Genomic DNA, 19849 nt, shown 5'->3' with positions numbered 1-19849 from the left:
AAAATTATTTCGATGTTCCATGTTTTAAATGACCGCCTTAAAGATCCAAGCACGAAGTTTGCTCTAGTTGAAACAAGTTTTGATCTTTCCAATTCAGGTTCTTTGTAAATTGTACATTAAGATCTCCTTCAGACACAGTTTTTTCTAGCAAATATAGAGACTCATTGTCGTTAAGTATTGCATATTCCTATATACAAATTTTTGGTGTTGCTGACGATTTCCTAATTACCATCAATTTGCATTTCGCATAATTCAGCTTAATTTCCCCATTTTTTGACCAATCAGCAGTTTTGTTCAAACCTTTTTGTAGTGTCATTCCATTGTTCAATATTTAGTATTTCTTATTAGTTTACAGTCATCTGCAAAAAGTTTGACATAGTGTGTATTCACATTGGGAAGGTCATTGATAAATACAATAAAAAGCAGCGTGCCGAATACAGAGCCTTGAGGGACACCACTTTTTACCTCTTTCCATTTGAACAAGTTTAAACCTATGAATACTCTCTGTCTTCGACATGTCAAGAAAGATTTTAGTCAAGCAAGCAACAGATTTTTTAAAACCATACGCACTGAGTTTAAGTAGAAGAGAGTCATGGTGGACAAGATCAAAGACTTTGGCAAATTCTAAGAATATAACATCTGCTACCTTTATTTTTCGCTTGTGAGATAATGTCAATTGATACTATTAAATTCGTTGAGCATGATTTTTGGGAACAAAGCCGTGCTGTACCAAGTTGAGAAGATTGAATAAGCTGTTTCATCATTACTGCTTTAATTATGCGTTCCATAATCTTGCTAGGTACAGATATGAAGGAGATTGGTAGATAATTTGAAGCTATTTGTTTGTTTCCTTTTTTGAAAATCGGAGTGATGTTGGCTGATTTGATAGGAGATGGGAAGAGTACCATTTTGAAGGGTATGAACAAAGATCGGAAGAAGAGCGGCAGAAATGCTGGAATGACACTCATGTAGAGGTTGAGGGGGGATGTTGTGGCCGCCAGTCTTGTGTGAGTCAAGATTTTGTTGCTGCACAATTATCGAAAATTGATAATTGTGCAGCTACAGAATGTTTATCGGCATTATCGAATCGAGAAAGAAGATTGATTAAATTAGCAGATGTTTGATGTTCTTGATTTAAAAATCGGGAGTGGATGATTGATATTCGAAATTGTATTTATCGATAACAGAGTAAAAGTGATTTTTTAGTAATTTGCTGTTGGTTGAAAGTAACTTGGCAAGATTAGGGTTTTATTGATTTGATTTTAAATTTTGTTTTATTATTTGGAAAGGAGATCTTTTTCGTAGTTTCTTCCTCATACTTTGATTTGTTGTTTAACTTTTTTTGAGATTCAATTAAACTCGATAATAGCCTTGGATTTATCAGCCGAGGTCAATGTTTTAAACCAGAGCTTGTATTTAAGTTAAGTTAAATTTCTTAAATCAATGATAAACCATTGAGGTTGGATGTTTGTTTGTTCTCTGAACATAGGAATGTGTAACTTGATTTGATTTAAGTAAGCATAGCAATAATTTGAGTCTACTCGCTCAATGTTCAGATCTTTGTAAAAATTCAGTTGATTAAATCAAGATTTTGAGTGATTTTTATGTAATTACCTCGTCTATAGTTTGGTCTTTTGGTTAGCGTTTTAGTTCTATAAGTATATGTGCTGATATTATAGTTCCAAGTTTCCGTAATTTAAATAATATACACCCTTATCTGTAACTGGTAAATAAGTGATTTTATTGTTTAGTATGAAACTTTAATATCATTCAGCTATATTGATTATTACATTTTTATTTTTAGGTTTATCTTATGAAGGGTTTGTACGCCATTGATATGTTTATAAGGTCCCATATTCTATAGTGCACACAGGGTGTGGGCCCATATTAAGGGAAATTTTTTTTTAATTATATCAAAGGAGATGGGATTACCTTTAACGAAAGTAAAGTGGTTGGAATTTGAGTGGGCAGGGTAAAATACTTAACTACATCTACAAATAGAAGATTTAGTTGAATGTTTTGGTTTAATATGTACATTTTTATTTTATTTTTTGTTAAATGTCGTTTGTAAAAAAGCTATCAATTTTGTTTCCTTTTTATTTAATACTAAGCAATGTTTATAAATAAATTTTGTTAAAAAAATATACCTTCTGTTTCTACACTAAACACCATCATAACTTTAGCAGAACATGCAAAATATTATAATGACTTGCTGCTGTGATGGTGTTTATGATTCTCCATGTCAAAATAATATTTTAATGTCAGTTTAGATTTTGTAAATACTCCAAATCGCATTTAAAAAATTTCCTTATTAATCTGCAACCAGCACTGATTTAGGAGGTATCTAGTAAGTACTAACAATGGAAACAATTTTTCACTGAGTATGTACTTTATTGATGTGGCCTATTCTGTTCATGAGAACATATATGCTTTTAATAAAAAATTTTTTTTATTAAAATTAAGATATTTAAAAAAATTTTTAAAGATCTTGTTTTTAATAAAAAAAAACATTTTACAAAATGCTTTTCTTTTTTTTTCTGTTTATTAATAAAATTTTATATTTATTATTTGATGATGGTATAGCTTTCATTTCTTTAGTTCTACTTAGGTGTTCTTATATCATAAATTTACTTTGTCAACTGTTATAATATGGTATTAACATAGTAAACTTTAATTGTTTAAAATTTACTATGTTGATCATTAGATAGTAGTTTAAAAATAAGTTAGTTTGTAGCAATCATGGTAAGAATAATTTTTTTTGGTCAAATTACAAAGTTTGTTTGCACTGATAGCTTTTATGCTTTACTTATTGTGTGAAACTGTCTTCGTGATAAATGACTTTCTTTCAGATTTTGACTATTTTAAGAATGCCCTGGAAAAAAACATCATCAACAGGTAATTTGGTTTGTAGTGCTGATATGTAATGTTTTTACTTCTTTTATCATATAATTTATTTTTTCATTTTAGATAAATCCTACAGTGCTTTTTCAGCATATTGCAGAACAAATAGAAGACTTACATCTCATAAGGCACATAACGTGTGAGCCGAAATTTAGGGTGAAAGCTCAACCACCTTTTTTTTTAATAGGGAGTGAAGATCCTGTAGAATGTACAATATGAGGAGAGGAAGTGGTGGGGAAATAATAAGCTACATCTATAATTAGTATTTTTGTAGTTGGTCAATTTACCAATTGCTAATTGATGATGCAGATGTAGTTAACTTTTTTTGTATATAAAACTTTTCTTTATAGTTTTTGTTTTATTATTATGTATAAATAAATTGATTTCCAGTTAATACATGTACAGGTAGGTATGCCTTAATAACCCAAAAAAAAAATAGTACCCTATAACTGAATATAGAAACCTCTAAAGCGCTGAAACTTTCAGTACTTAAAAATATGGTACTATGATTTTCTTCTCTGGCCATATTTTTCAATCTATGGTTTTGAATAAAGTTTTGTGATTCAAAAAAAACCTGCTTTTTTGGTTGTTACCCCTTAAGGTTTGCCTCCTTACTAATAGGAGATTTTTGGCTAATGATAGAGTCGTTCATCAGATTCACTCAAAATTTCGAAAACATTTTGTTTTTGGGCCATAGTATTTGTACACACATTTTTGTAAACTTATTATAGACGAAAAGAAGTTGTTGTTTTTAAGGGTTTTTTTTTGAGTTATTATAGGTGAATAACCTTTAATAACTCAAAAAAAACAACCTTAAAAACAACAACTTCTACGATGAGTTCTAATACTATGTATTTAGGGATATATACCTTTATTAAATAAAATTTCTTGTTAATATAACATATAAGGCATTCAGATATTATACTTTTATTTAGCAAAGTTAATATTTATGTGTTTTTATGAACACAATTGTTTTATACCATATATGCTTTATAGATAAAAGTATTATAAGTAATTTTGCAATGTTGAAATCAAAATTTAAAATAAATGTGAGAAAAGTACCTTTTGTTGTTGAAAAACCAAATTTAACGGCAGAGTCAAAAGTCCAGAGGGAAAAAATAAATAACAAATTCAGATTCAAAAAGCTGGGTCTTGGTGCAAAGAGCACAACAAAAAAGGCTATACTGCTTTGCAAACTGCAATGTTTTAATTTATTAAAAATTGATCAGAGATGAAAAAAACTGATAATATCAAAAAGCGCATCTACGAACATCAGAGGAAGATAATATATAAAACTATTTAAGAAGACTTTGTAAGAATTTATTAAAAATAAAAACAAGTGTTATCAAGTAGTATTAAGAAAGCAAGTTGCTATTCTAATTACTGATGTTATAAAAATTAGAGACTATTGCAACACCAAGAGTCAAGGTGGTCGCAAATTTGTCAAACAAACTGATAAGGCAAATCATGTTATAAAGGAAGGAAAGTAAATAAAGTGTTACTGTTTGGTTACAAGGTAAGTTACAATGAAAAAAATTTGTTTATAAAATGTTGTGCACTAGTTACTGATTTTTCAACACTAATCCATATAGATCCTAAATAACCGTATTCTTAACACAACTTTTAAAATTTATTAAAGGCTTGGTCAGTCATTTGGAAGAGATGGGAAGCAGAGCACCGCAACTTAGTTCTAAAAGACAAGGAAATCATTGTCTATAATATTAAATAGATTAAAGTTAACCATGAGCGAGACTAGGTTTTTTCAATCTGAGACAAGACCGAGACGAGAAGTTAGTACTTCTCGTAAGACCGAGAACGAGACGAGACGAGAAATTTAACAATTTTTGAAAAAAAATTTATTAAAATCCAAGTAAAAAAAAAAATGTAAACATGGTTTTGACAAAAAGACGCAAATGACAATTTTCAAATGTAAACAACTTTTTCAAATATTATTTCAGAATTTTTTTGCCAAACTTTTCCAACAAGACAATGTTTTTTCTGATTAAGATGATTTGTTCTACTTTTTTTGAGTGTAAGTTGTGTCTGGATGATCGGACAATATTTCCACCCGAGCTAAAAACTCTCTCTGATTTAGTTGATCTTGCTGGAATAGATAAAATTTGTCTAGCTAATAAAGAGAGTTCTGGCAATGTAATTGAATGCAATTTCCACCAATCAAGAATCGGAAAGTCTTTTATGGCATTAGGGAGATATTCATACTAGCAAATTTTGCTCAAAATAGGATTCAGTTCAGATGTTGGCTTTTGTGTTTCAAGTTTGACGTTTAACTTGCGCTTCAGTTTAGAATTAGGGGACAAATCTGCTGAAAGGACTCTGGCAACAGATTGGCACTCATCATTATCCTTAAACTGTGAGGCTAACCATTCTTTTGTTGTTTGAAATTTTTTGAAGAGCTTCAAGTGAAGTCCTTTAAAGCAGGATTTAAGTAGTTTGCTGCAGCACTCAATAAGTTTCCAGTGTGACAAAGAAGATATCTTTTCTCATTGCAGCTTTTCAAGTTTTTTGCATACAAGACACCGTAGCCATTTTTTCCATCCGTCTTAATAAAATGATCAATTTCGTCATTGATTAAATAAAGAGAATCGGCGACAGTGTTAATTGTTGGAATAGACTCAGCCGACCACGTTTCTGTAGCTTCTTTAAGTGGTGCCAAAATTTCCACTGCTTCCTCGTTTGATTTCCACTGTGATGCACTGATGTTCTTTGAAGAAAAAATATCTTTATTTGCACATAAGCTGATAATTGCACTCTTTTGATGTAGGACAGAAGCCATGTAATTCAGTTCACTATTCCATCTTTTGTCAACAGACAAAAAAACAACTGTCTAAAATTAATTCCTTGAGCGTCTCATTTTGATTCAAGCAACTCAGCTGCATCTGTTGACTGGTGAGTTAAAGAAGCTAAATCTTTGCATGTTTGCAACGCATCATCCATTCCAGAAGTCATTCCAAATGAGTCTCGAACTGCAAATTGCAGAATATGATTGTTGCACAAGTATTGGTTAAGGCGCTTTGACAATTTGACTGCAAGTTTCATGTTTCTTGCCTTGTCGTTCACGCAGTACATTGGCAAATCAGCAGGTAAATTTAGTTCTTCTAAGAAAGAATCCAGCTTTCCTTCAATTAAGATACCTGTGTGTTTGCCTGGGAACTGTTTGACATGGGGTGTCCAGTGATGTAGTCTCAAATTTTCGTCAATAGCATGAAAAGTCCAAGAGATGTAGCTGTCCTGAGCTCTAGAAGTCCAAAGGTCAGAAGTAAATGCAGCACTTTCTAGATTTGGCGTAATCTCCGTTATTATGCTCTTCATTCCAGCTTGAACTTCTCTTGAACGAATTGATAGCTTTCTTGAATATGTTGTTCTGTGATGAAGGCTCAATTTAGGGTTTGCAATGTCAAACAATTTCTTTAAACCTTTTCCTTCGACTGCTGAAAAGGATGGCAGATCAGTGCAAAAGTAATCCAGCATTGCAGAGTCAAACTGTTTTTGAATGGAATTGTCTTTGTCATATTTGGACTTTGTTTTAAGCATTTCGACCATGGTTCGTTGTTTCTTCTTAGGAGGAGGAAGAAGAGAGTCGTCAGTTTTTTCAGAATACTCAACGTAATCTAGGCTATGTTTTTTTTCGAGGTGACGATGAAGTCTGCTTGTGTTTTTATCTTTTGTTTTAAAAGATTTTTTGCACGCCTTGCATTCAGCACCGTCACTTGTTTTTTGAAAATATCTCCAGATTTTGTTTTTTCTTGGTGACATTTTTGATCGTTGAAATGATGCAAGAATATTTTTTTCAATATAAACAATATGTGTCAAGTTGAATTCCACTGGTAAACTAATGAAATTAAGTCGAAAGTGCACCATTTTATACAAAAAGTTTTTGTATTTAAAATCTAATTAAAAATATTTAAAATCTGATTAAAATTTTTTAATTAGATTTTTTTTAAAAATCTAATTAAAAAATCTAATTAAAAGTCTAATTAAAAATTTAATTTGTTTTTATCAAAAACAAATTAAGTTTTCAATTAGATTTATTAAAATCACGGAGTCAAAATACTAATTAATTAAAAAAACAAATTACTAAGCATTTTGTAAATTATAATAGTTTTTAATTTGGAAAATAATATAATATTTAAGTCTCGTTCTACTTCTCGCGAGAATTTTCTATTTTTCGTTTCTCACGAGAAGTCCCATTTCCCACGAGAAACGAGAACGAGACGAGATCTCGCTCATGGTTATTAAAAATAATACTTTTTTATTTTATTGTTTTTGTATGGTGCGATAATTTTAGTCATGGTTGCCATTAATAAACCAGTGGCTTTGTATTGACTTGTTTACTCATAGACTAGTGTTTTATCATTTGCTTTGGATGACTAGAGCGTGAGTTGTTGTTCACTCTATTCCTGAGTCCAAAAATTTTATTCCTCCTACAAAATAATCTTTTTATTTATTTATGATTCTTACCCAATGACATCATCTACAGTCTACTTCTATTTTCACATCCGCCAGGTCTAAAGGTCATTTGTCACATAAAAAATTAATATTTAATCATTGTCTATATTTGATAGATAAAAAACAAGTATAACTGTTGTTATAAATAGAAGTTCTTTAATTTTTTTTTTTTAATTTTATGAGATATCAATACTTAAGTAACTTTGCTTAACTGTGCCAAGGATATTTCAGAAACGGTTTGACCAAAACTTAAAATATAAATTTCAACAGGCTGCAAACTAAATGACTCAAAATCAGGAGCATAAGTCTTTAGGCAGTTGTGTTCCAAGTACACCAAAGAAAATGTGCACACGTTCATCAGTAAAAGTCTTTTTAACTCTAGTTACTTAAATTCATTGTTTAAATTAACAAAAACACATCATCAATATGGATTGACAAACTATTGGAAAGTTATTTTCGAGCAGTCACAGATGATTATGAAAGAAAGTTATGAAAAAGTTTTAAATCTAGAAGGCATACCAGGTTTACAGTAAGCAAGGTAAAGCCAAAAGACATAAACAAAACATAAAATATACGTGTCACAAATATACATGGTTCTTTAAAAGTCCAAAACATCACTAAACAGGTTGAGTTGATTGAAATTGGAAAAAATAAAAAAGAGGGATCAAAAGAAAAAGAAAATGCTTTGGCAATGGCATTTGTACCTTAAGGGTTTTAAAGAAAGCCCAGTCTCCCACATAATAAAAAAAGCAGTATGCATCAAAGAATCTTGTATGTAATTTAACTTTATGATTTTGAAAAGAATTTGTTACATGGGTTCACTGTTTCTTATCTAATAGAAGACAAAGAGTGATTTTGGGCTAGTATAAATCCGAGTAGAGTGAGTATTTATATAAAGTCTTAAATTAAGGAATATTATGCGCTTTAGCTCAAAAAGTGTTTGTGGAGAATTTCAATTATGACTTTGTTGTTTTTAAGGTGTTTATGTTTTCAAGACAAACCTCTAATGTATTTTTTACTTTTTTAACTCAATTACTTTTTTTAGATTTATCAAATGACATGTTGATTGAATATAGATTTTAATATAATCGAAAACTATTGAAAATTGCTATGTTTTGTTAATTTGTTTATAAATGTGTAAATAAAAATATCATTTATTTTACAAAGCTATTAGGCATTTTTTTAAAAAACCACCACCTGTAATGATTTATGTTTTATCTATTTGAATGAAAGTCTATGCTCATACCTAACAATTAAACTTCAAGTTGCATATGATAGATATTTTTTATGTAAATAATTAAAAAATTATATCAAATTTTACTTATACCAAAAAATTTAAGAATACGATTTAAAATTTTTTTAAAAAATTCTTTTTATTATAAAAATTCTTTTTATTATTTATAGAATATATTTTGATGGAATATATTTTGATGGAATATATTCTGATAAAGAATAAGTATATTATTTACTATAATATTTCTTCAAAACTATTCATTTATTAGTATCGTAATGAATACAAATTCTTATAGGTGAAATGATGTATCTGTACCAGTTTTATATCTTTTTAAACTATTGCATGCAACATAATTAACATTAATGAAAAATTGTAAAGTAAATGCAATAGGAAAATAGATGTATAAAAGATTTTTTGCCACAAACTGACACCACTGCGCAAAAATTTTTAAGCCTTACTTTTAGATAGGCGTTTTATAGTCTATGCTTTTTAATGGTCTAAGATCTTAGTTCTGTCGTTTGTATAGGCTCATGTACAAAGGTTTGTAAGTGTTTTTTAGCATATTTTAATCTTTATTTAGCATATGTTAATTTTGCAAGCAGTGTATGGAACAATCGTGTATAATAAATCTATAAAATAAGAAAACTATATATATATATATATATATATATATATATATATATATATAAATATATATAGTTAAAGAGCATAAATTTATACAAATGCATCACCGCTGCTTAAAACCAACCAAACAAAGTTTATACTGGATTAACGAATGGGAATGAAAAGCCAGATAAAACAACCACAAATATTCATTCAGTAATCTTAAATACAAAAAGTCCACCACCCTATCAAACTACTTCTTAGATTTAAAAAACAACTTTAACAAATACCCAATATTAACATGGTCTACTTTAAAGTCTTTACCCCCCTACTAAAGTATTTCTAAAAGGTGCCACAATGACTATATGAGAAATTTGCTATTATATTGCATTCAAAACCTGAGGAACTGCTAAATAAAAACACAAAATTATATCAAAGCCGTCACGAAAACAAATTTTTATTAAAAAATACAAAGCTCGATATAAACCTAACTTACAAGTAACAATAACTATATTACTATATTACTCTACTTCATATATCGCAAGGCTAACTAATAAATTACTCTCACACACAAAATACGTATATATTGCGTATATATATATATATATATATATATATATATATATATATATATATATGCAATATATATATATATATATATATATATATATATATATATATATATATATATATATATATATATATATATATATATATACACTTGCGTATATATATATATATATATATATATATATATATATATATATATATATATATATATATATATATATATATATATATATATATTTTGGTGCCCCAAGAAGTCCTAACGGTCTTGTCATAGAGCACCGCGGAAGTGCATTTAACCAGGAAGTTCACACCTCCTTTTTTTACCGTGACGAGAAAATATGTCCAGATCTAGTATCGAACCTCTATATATATATTTATATATATATATATATATATATATATATATATATATATATATATATATATATACATACATCAGTAATTAGAAAAAATCAGTAAATAGAAAAAAATATATATATGTATATGACTCTTGTTTAGTATTGTTACCTCCAAATTTTGTTTTAATTTTATTCACAATATCTAAACGGTCAAAAGTTATCAACTCTTTTTCTAGTTGCTCCCATGAAACAATTCCATTTTTTTGCTTCCATTTTTTTAAAACATTATCAGCTTTCTCATAACAGTTTTTGTTATCAGCTCTAATGTTATCAAGATCTGAATCACCTAGACCTAGGTGTCTTCCCCATCGCAACCATTCACTTCCAATATTATAGCTTGTTTCACCACAGCATTTTGAAATAAATTCATCAGAAGTTAAGTCATTTCTAAACACTAAATATAAAAAATTTTAATTTTGCATGTGTAAAAAAGAATGATAAATAAATTTATAATAACAAAATATAATAGAAAAATTGGTGTTTATGGGTATAAAAAAATGATTTTATAAGGAATTTAAAAAAATTTATAAACGGATTAATTTATTAGATAATTAAGTCATAATTGGTAATAACTATGATGTCTTAAAAATGTTAAGATTCAAAATTTTGAAAACAAGATCTATAGCAATATAAAAGTTAACAAACTTAAGTAAACACATTTAAAAAATCAAAACAGTAAAAGAGACGGAATTTCTCTTCGCAGGAAACAAAATGGCATTAAAAGTTAAGAAGTTTTTTGGTAATATCTTATTTAACATTTTTGTTTGGAAAGTCTAATTAACTTTTGAAAAGTTTCATTAGCTTTCAACTTATTTTCTAATGTTTGAACAAAACTTGTCTCTGCACTTGGGGATTCTTTTAACACACTTAAAATTAAATGATACAAATATATATATTAAAATATTCAGATAATATAAAAAAATTTTTTTTTGGAATTGATATTTAACAAAATCATAATACTATGCATATTCCTATAAGTATTGGCTTCTAATCGTAAAAAACAAATAAATATAAAAAATCATGCGCAAAAATGTTTACACCCTGCTTTGTTAATAGAAGGATAAAAAAGTTTTACTTTTAAATTAAACAAGTTTTATTTTTAAATAAAAATATTTATCGATAAATTTTGAACAGTGATCCTGCACAAGCCTTATACATAAACTCTTCCATTATAATAGTTGAGCCAACACAATAGGGAAATACTGGTATTGTGTTGGCTCAATACTGGTACTTAAAAAAACCTGCTTATACGAATAATCCGGTATCAGATTACTTTAATAACCAGTAATCAACCAGTATAAGATGAATTATTACATGCATACATACATACATACATATATTTGAGTGGTTTTTTTTTTTTTGAGTTTGATATCGCACACCCTCTTATAAGGTGAGGTTCAATAAAAAAAGTTCACAGATAATTTTTTTATGCAAACTGATAATGGGAAGTGGTCCCCCACACCTGCTTTGTAACCCCTTCAGACCCCCGTTTTTGCTTAAGATGACATATTTCCAAAATGTATTAAAATCAGGTAATGTCAGTGTTACATGCATCAGTTTTACTTATTAGGGTGATAACAATAAAACAAATGTATATAATAGCGACCAATTCCCACACCACACCCTCAGGGCGCCAGTTTCTTAAGAAACCTGTTTCTTAAGCCCTTTTAAGACCCTTTTTTTTGAAAACGATAAATTTCTAAAATGTATTAAAACAACCTATTGCCAGTGTTACCTGCATCATTTTTACTTTTAGGGTGACGACAAGTGTATAAATGTATACAGTAGGGGTAACTTGGGGCAAGGGGAAGGAGGTAATGATATTAAAAGCTAAACATATTTGAATAGATTAAATTGTTGTTATTTGGAATGATTATGGCCTAACTGTTTCTTTGTAGCTTTAGTTAAAAAATGTCTTCAATGATACTCAACTACTTGGTAGAGAAGCTGACGTTGATTGTAATTTTTTGTCAAAACATCATTAAAGTCAGTGGCTAATTTAACTGCCTGTTCTGCACAATCATTAACCACTTTCATGGCACGAACTAGCTTACAAGCAGACTTGTAGTCATTATGATTAGCCCGTGTTTTAGAAGAAGTTGTCAAGAATTCTTTTGGTAGATTGAGAGAGTCAAACAAGTTCATTGAGCGTCGTGTAACAAAGTTAGCTATAGAAAGTTAAGAGAACGTATAAATATTATTTTGAGCAAGTCTTCTATTGTCACCTGGTAATGCTTCTTTTTGCAAGACATTTACAATATCCATTTTCTCTTCAACAAAAATTTTTCCACTGAATAATAGGAGACCAGCTAGATCTTCACTTAAATACCTTAACTGTAGTTTAATTATTTTTTTTTGCAGCCTTTGCAACTTTACTGTCAATTTGACAATAGTTTTCAATTACTTTTAAAAGAAGGAGATCATTTACTGGTGCTTCTGTTGTTGGTGCTTCTGGGGTTGGTGTGGCGCGGGGCCCTCCTGCGTTAGCCACAGCAGGTGGTGCGCCAGTACAGCGCCAGGATCTGGAGGGGAGGGGTATAGGGGTAGGGGTGATCCTCTTTTAGAGGAGAAGAAAACCAAAGGGTTTTTTTTATTCCCTATTTTTAATGACTTAAGTGATTTATAAAAGGTAGTTCGTTAATAATACATATATAGGAAAATTTTTAAGAATTTTAATTATTTGATCTTTTAAAAGAAGAAGAGTAAACCAATGGAAAGTTATTTGGCTTATGACCAGAATATAAGGTTTCGATTCCTTTCTCTTTATTTTTAAATTAAATAATTAAATTATAAAAATAGAATAATCAATAAATATTTAACAATACTGTTATAATCTTTTCATAAATGATTAAGCTTAAAATGAACTGAAACAAATTAGTATTTATAAAATAAAAATATGAAAGTAAAGGTGATTAAAATCATAATTTTTTCTTTGAATTTATAAAATTAAACAATTTGAATATCTTTAGAACTAGTACTGTGAAGGAAATTGATAAATAATTTATATCAAAAAATGAAAATCATTTACCTTTTGTATAATGGGCGTATAAAATAATAATTACAACGCTAAATAATTTATAAAGTTAATTATTCCCGAAACTTAACGATCTAATTGTGAATAATTTATAGAATGAACCAATAAATGATAAAAATTTTTTGATAATTTGCAATTGGTAGTGAAAAACTCATCGAGTTTAGAGAGAGCTGGTTTTTCATGAAGTTTATATAAGTAAGTTTTTTAAAAAAAAACAGTTATTTAATGCAAACATCATTTAACGAGTAAAAAACAATTTATATCCAACATTAATGAACCCTATAAACATTTAGAAATAAATTTATGATTTAGACTAAAAATAAATAAGCTTAGAATCACCTATATTTTAAAAATTACTTAAAATTTTACTTTAGAAAAATTATAATTTTATAATAAAGTCAATTATCATCATTTTTGTGGAAAATAGTCATGAAATTTCTTTTAATATATAAAAATTTTAAAAGAGCAATGTAAGCATTAGTAAAATTGAATTTATCCGATTTTTTTTTTAATTTAATAAATTGATTAAGGTAACACAATTTCTCAATTTGCAAGGAATATATTAATATATTTTTCAAGAAGATTTTAATTTATATTTTGTAAAGTACTAAATCAAGTTGGGATGAATAATAAACTAATTTTTTCTTAAGGAACTCGGCAATATAAAATATCGACTGTTTACCAAAAACATAGCCCTCTAAAATATTTAAGGTGAAACCTGCCTAATGATTTAAAAAAACTTATAACCTAATTTAAATAATATTAAATGGATGCAGTAACTCTGACTGTAATAAAGTAGCATAATTAGTTGTCATTTAATTGATGGAGAGAATGAATGGTTACACGAATTTTTCACTGTCTTCAGAAAAATTTTATAAAATTGAAATATTAGTTAAGATGCTATTTAAAATTGTAAGACAAAATGATTCTATAGCGCTTTACTAAAAAAATTTTTTAAAAATAATAAGAATTTATTAAAATTAGAAAGTTTGGTAGATTAGTTGGGGCAACTATTTTTTAAAAATAACAAAAATAAACAATATAATAAATTTATTTATTGTATAATTAAACAATTTAACAATTACTATAGTAGGCTATGACCCGTTATTATAATAAACAATAGGTAACGAATAATTAATAAAAGCTACCTTAGGGATAACAGGATAATTTTGTTTTAGAGTCCTTATCAAAAACAAAGTTTGTTACCTCTATGTTGAATTAAGATATCCTAATAATGCAGTAGTTATTGAGGGTAGGTCTGTTCGACCTTTAAAATCTTACACGATTTGAGTTTATTCCGTCGCAAGACAGGAAGGTTTCTATCTACAATTATAAAATTACTTTAGACTTTTAGTACGAAAGGAATAAAGTTTCATTTAGTTAATTATAAAAACTTATAAAATTTTTTTTGAAAGAATCTAAAAATTTGAAGTAATTATTTAATAAAGAGGACCAATTAAGTAGATCAAATAGTAGATTAAAATTATTAGTATTTGTTCAAATCCAACCCTCTGTTTATGAAAATAAACAAATCCAACCCTCTGTTTATGAAAAAATTTAATATTTTTAATAAGTTTTTTCACTTGTTTATTATTTAATAATTTTGTTTACAACTTGTATAGGTAGGAGGATTATTATCCTCTTAATTGTTAATAAAAATTATAACAAATTTTTATTAGAAAATAATTTTATTGAAATTGTATGAACATTAATACCTGCTATTACATTAATTATTATAGCTATACCTTCTTTATTTTTATTATATTCTATTGATGAAAACGTTGAACCTTCTCTAACTGTAAAAATAGTTGGTCAACAATAATATTGATCGTATAAGTACTCTAATTTCTCACCAAATATAGAATTTGATTCTTACATGATTCCTACAGCAGGTTTAAATCAAGGTGATTTTAGATTACTTGAAACTGATGATGATCTCGTTTTACCAGTTAATACAAAAATCAAATTAATTGTTTCAAGTGCTGATGTTATTCATTGTTGAACTGTTCCTTTTTTAGGTGTAAAAGTAGATGCTATCCCAGGTCGTTTGAATCAATTAAATTTTATTATTAACAGACCTGGTAAGTTTTTTGGTCAATGTTTAAAATTATATGGTCTTAATCATTCTTTTATGCCTATTTCTATTTATTCTGCTTCCCAAGAAAAGTTTATAAATTGATCAATTAACAAAACTTAAAACGTCTCAATTAGACTTATCTTTATATTTCAATCATTATATTGTTGTATTATTATTTTTTTTAATAATAATTTTATTAATTTGAGATTTTATAAAATTTTTTAGTTCCTAATATAAGAGTCAATTAAACAATTCTCCATATTGTATAACATATTAAAACTATAATATCTTGTTATTTTGATCATTTTTTAATTATTAAATTTTTTGGATTATTATTTGATTCTCATTTAACATTATTCATTTAGTATTATCTGTATTTATAATTTTTATAGCTTTAAGTTTTAATTTAATAATTCCTTCAAAAATTCAATTGTTTTTTGAAATGATTATTAATCATTTCTTTCAAGTCGTAAAAGAAAATTTAGGAAATAATTCTCAAGTATTTGTATTATTTTTATCAACTTAATTTCTTTATCTTTTATCAATTAATTTATTAGGATTTTTTATTTTTACTTTACCATCTACTATTCATATTTCATTAACTTTTGGATTATCAATTTTTATATGATTGTCAACAATAACATTTGGATTTTTTAATTTTAAAGGTTCTTATTTAAGTATGTTTATGCCAACAGGAGCTCCTTTAGGTCTCTCTCCCTTTTATTATTATTTATAGAATTAGTCATATTTCTAGACCAATAGCTTAAGGAATGTGATTATCAGCTTATCTAACAGCTGGTTATACTTTATTAGCTATTCTTTCTGATTTTATATTTAAAATGATATGTTTTTCTTCTTCTCTTTTTAACTTATTTCCATTAATGATTATATTATTTATGACAATAATAGAAAGGTGTTTTAATTATTCATACTTTTGTTTTTACTCTTTTATGTTTAATTTACTTAAAAGATAGTATATTCTTACATTAATGGAAAAATATTATCATCCTTTTCATTTAGTTAATCCTAATCCTTGGTAATTTTGTATATCAATGAGTGTATTGTATTTAACTTTAAAACTGTTGCTTTTAAAGGATTTTATTATCCTTTATGACTAAGTTTTATTTTAATAATATTATTTATGGTCCTATGATTTACAGATATATATTTATAGAATTTAGTTTAGAAGGGGCTCGTACTAAATTAGTTTTAACTGGTTTAAAACTAGGTTGTATATTATTTATAGTCTCAGAAATATTATTTTTCTTTTATTTTTATTGAGCATTTTTTCATTCTAGCCTTTCTCCTTCTGAAGAAATAGGAATAAATTGACCCCTTTTAAGAATAATAACTCTAACTCCATTTTCTATTCCATTATTGAATACTATTATACTTCTATCATCAAGAATAAGTGTTACTTGATGTCATCATAGTTTAATTCAAAAAAACAGAAATCAAACTTTAATTAGTTTAATAATTACTATTACTTTAGGTTTGTTATTTCCGGTTTTACAAGCTTTAGAATATTGGAACATGTTATTATTGGTACAATACTTTTATCAGTATGTTTACTTAAAATTTATTATTCTCATTTTACTAAATTTTGCCATTTTACTTTTAAGGCTGCATCATGATTTTGGCATTGTGTTGATGTTGTATGATTGTTTATTATATATATATATATATATATATATATATATATATATATATATATATATATATATATATATATATATATATATATGTATATATTGATGAGGTTCTTAACTCTTTCAGATTGGTATAATTTAAGTTCGATTCTTTAACTGTGATAATTTTCATGATCTTTGATTATAATAATTTATTAATATTTTCATTTATAGTTTTTATTATATTAAATTTATATTTAAATTAATATATTTTTATTTATTTAATACCATCAATAATTTTACTTATTATAATGACACAATTTGTTAAAACAATTTCTTTTTTATGAGCTAGTATAATAATATTCAGGGTTGTTATCTGTCAAATATGTCTGAAACATATTTTCTGCCGACATAAAATATGTCCCACATATTTTCTATCGACATATTTTGACATAATTTTATGTCTAAATTATTTTCTGCTGACATAAAATATGTCAGACATATTTTCTGTCAACATATTTTGGCATAATTTTATGTCTGAATTATTTTCTGCGGACATAAAATATGTCAGACATATTTTCTGTCGACATATTTTGACATAATTTTATGTCTGAATTATTTTCTGCTGACGTAAATATGTCAGACATATTTTCTGTCGGCATATTTTGACATAATTTTATGTCTGAATTATTTTCTGCTGACATAAAATATGTCAGACATACTTTGACATAATTTTATGTCTGAATTATTTTCTGCTGACATAAAATATGTCAGACATATTTTCTATCGACATATTTTGACATGATATTCTTGATATTCTTGAAGAAAAAATCAATCTAACAAATTTAACAAATTTAACAAATCTGTTGCTTTTTTGCAATCAATTATGCTTCATAAAACTTTTACTTTAAACCCTATAAGCAAACATCAGTTGTTTCATAAAGGTCTTTTTCTGCCCTTTTTAGCTATGTATCATTTGATAGTATTGACTAATATTGACATTTATTGACTTATTTATTGATTATGACTTATTTATTGATTATGACTTATTTATTGATTATGACTTATTTATTGATTATGACTTATTTATTGATTATGACTTGTTTATTGATTATGACTTATTTATTGATTATGACTTATTTATTGAATATGACTTATTTATTGATTATGACTTATTTATTGATTATGACTTATATATTGATTATGACTTATTTATTGATTATGACTTATTTATTGATTATGACTTATTTATTGATTATGACTTATTTATTGATTATGACTTATTTATTGATTATGACTTATTTATTGATTATGACTTATTTATTGATTATGACTTATTTATTGATTATGACTTATTTATTGATTATGACTTATTTATTGATTATGACTTATTTATTGATTATGACTTATTTATTGATTATGACTTATTTATTGATTATGACTTATTTATTGATTATGACTTAATTATTGATTATGACTTATTTATTGATTATGACTTATTTATTGATTATGACTAATATTGACATTTGATAGTATTGACTAATATTGACTAGTATTGAGGCATTATTTGATAGTATTTGATAGTATTGATTAGTATTGATTAGTATTGGCGCTTTCCCTTATTAGATTGTAAAAACCATCTCAAGGTGAGTTTTTATTTTTGAAAGTGGTTTTTATTAGTGTGACTAAACTTAAAACTATTTTTTTGATTAAAATAATAATAAAAAAAAAAACTTTTTCAGTTATTTTTATTTATTAGTTGATCCTGAAAAAGATTTCATTATGAAAAATTGAATTCAAAAGATTCTATGAAAAAAACGGTTCACAGATTTTCAAAAAATTCGTGCTAAATTAAATTCATTTAAACTGAAGAATTTAAAATATTTCACAAAAGTTATATTCAGCTCATTAAATTCATATTAAGAAGACTAACCGGTAATTATTTATAACTAATTACAAGTAATATACTTTTAGTTATAATAGTTATGATTTATTTAACAATAAAATAATTGACAATTGCATTATAACAACATAATTAACTACCATAATCTTGCATAAAATGTTTTGAGTGAAATATATATTGGAATAATTATTTTTTTTGTTTTCCTTACGATTTAAAGTCAAAAATGGAGAATAATTTATTGAATGAATCAACTGTTAGTTAAAAATAACTCAAAATGTTTTTTTTTAAAATATTATTTTAATTAAGAGAATTATTTTAAGTTTATTCATATTAATAAAAACCATTTTCAGTAATAAAAACTCAGCTTGAGATGGTTTTTACATTCTAATAAGGCAAATCCCCAATACTAATCCATACTAATCAATACTATCAAATACTATCAAATACTATCAAATTCTATTAAATGATGCATCAATACTAGTCGATACTCTCAAATGATACATCGCTAAACATACTTTGTCAATACTATCAAATGATACATCGCTAAAAAGGGCAGAAAAAGACCTTTATGAAACAAAAGATATTTGCTTATAGGATTTAAAATAAAAGTTTTATGAAGCATAACACAGGTCAACAAAAACAAAAATTTTTTCTGGTGCCAAGTAAACAATATGTTTTTTATGTAGGATTTCTTATTATGATTTCAAATATGCAACTCATTTTTTACCATCACGTCAACTTGTAAAGATATTTGGGTTCAAATTTTTAGAATTTGGGGTAAAGTCCCTAATATTGTCGAAAAAAAAGTTGTTCAAAAGTATGTCAACCTGAGTCTCAAAAGAAGCGTTTTTATAGAGATTTTAAAGATGTTATTCTTTGTAATAAAAGTAATTATTTTTTGTATTATTGCTGAAAAACATTTTGTTGATATTTTTTTAAGAGTCTTTAGCATTTTTTCAAATAATTTTTTTGCAAAAATATTTTAAGGAAATTTTTATGTTTTCTAAAATTTCTATACTATCTTCTAAAATACG

At 26.5% G+C, this 19849-nt stretch overlaps 1 protein-coding gene across 2 annotated transcripts in view; it reads right to left on the bottom strand.

Moving 5' to 3' along the window:
* The window catches only part of LOC136075013 (uncharacterized), an 84630-nt gene that overhangs the window by 55647 nt on the left and 9134 nt on the right, over positions 1-19849 (bottom strand). For both annotated transcript variants that reach the window (XM_065787208.1, XM_065787209.1), the window contains exon 3: positions 10283-10567. In XM_065787208.1, coding sequence (XP_065643280.1) covers positions 10283-10567 — 285 coding nt within the window. The remainder of the gene's footprint in view (positions 1-10282; positions 10568-19849) is intronic.

This window comes from Hydra vulgaris, chromosome 01 (genome assembly GCF_038396675.1).
Source record: "Hydra vulgaris chromosome 01, alternate assembly HydraT2T_AEP".
Taxonomy (NCBI): domain Eukaryota; kingdom Metazoa; phylum Cnidaria; class Hydrozoa; order Anthoathecata; family Hydridae; genus Hydra; species Hydra vulgaris.
This window is presented reverse-complemented; position numbering and strand designations above follow the sequence as displayed.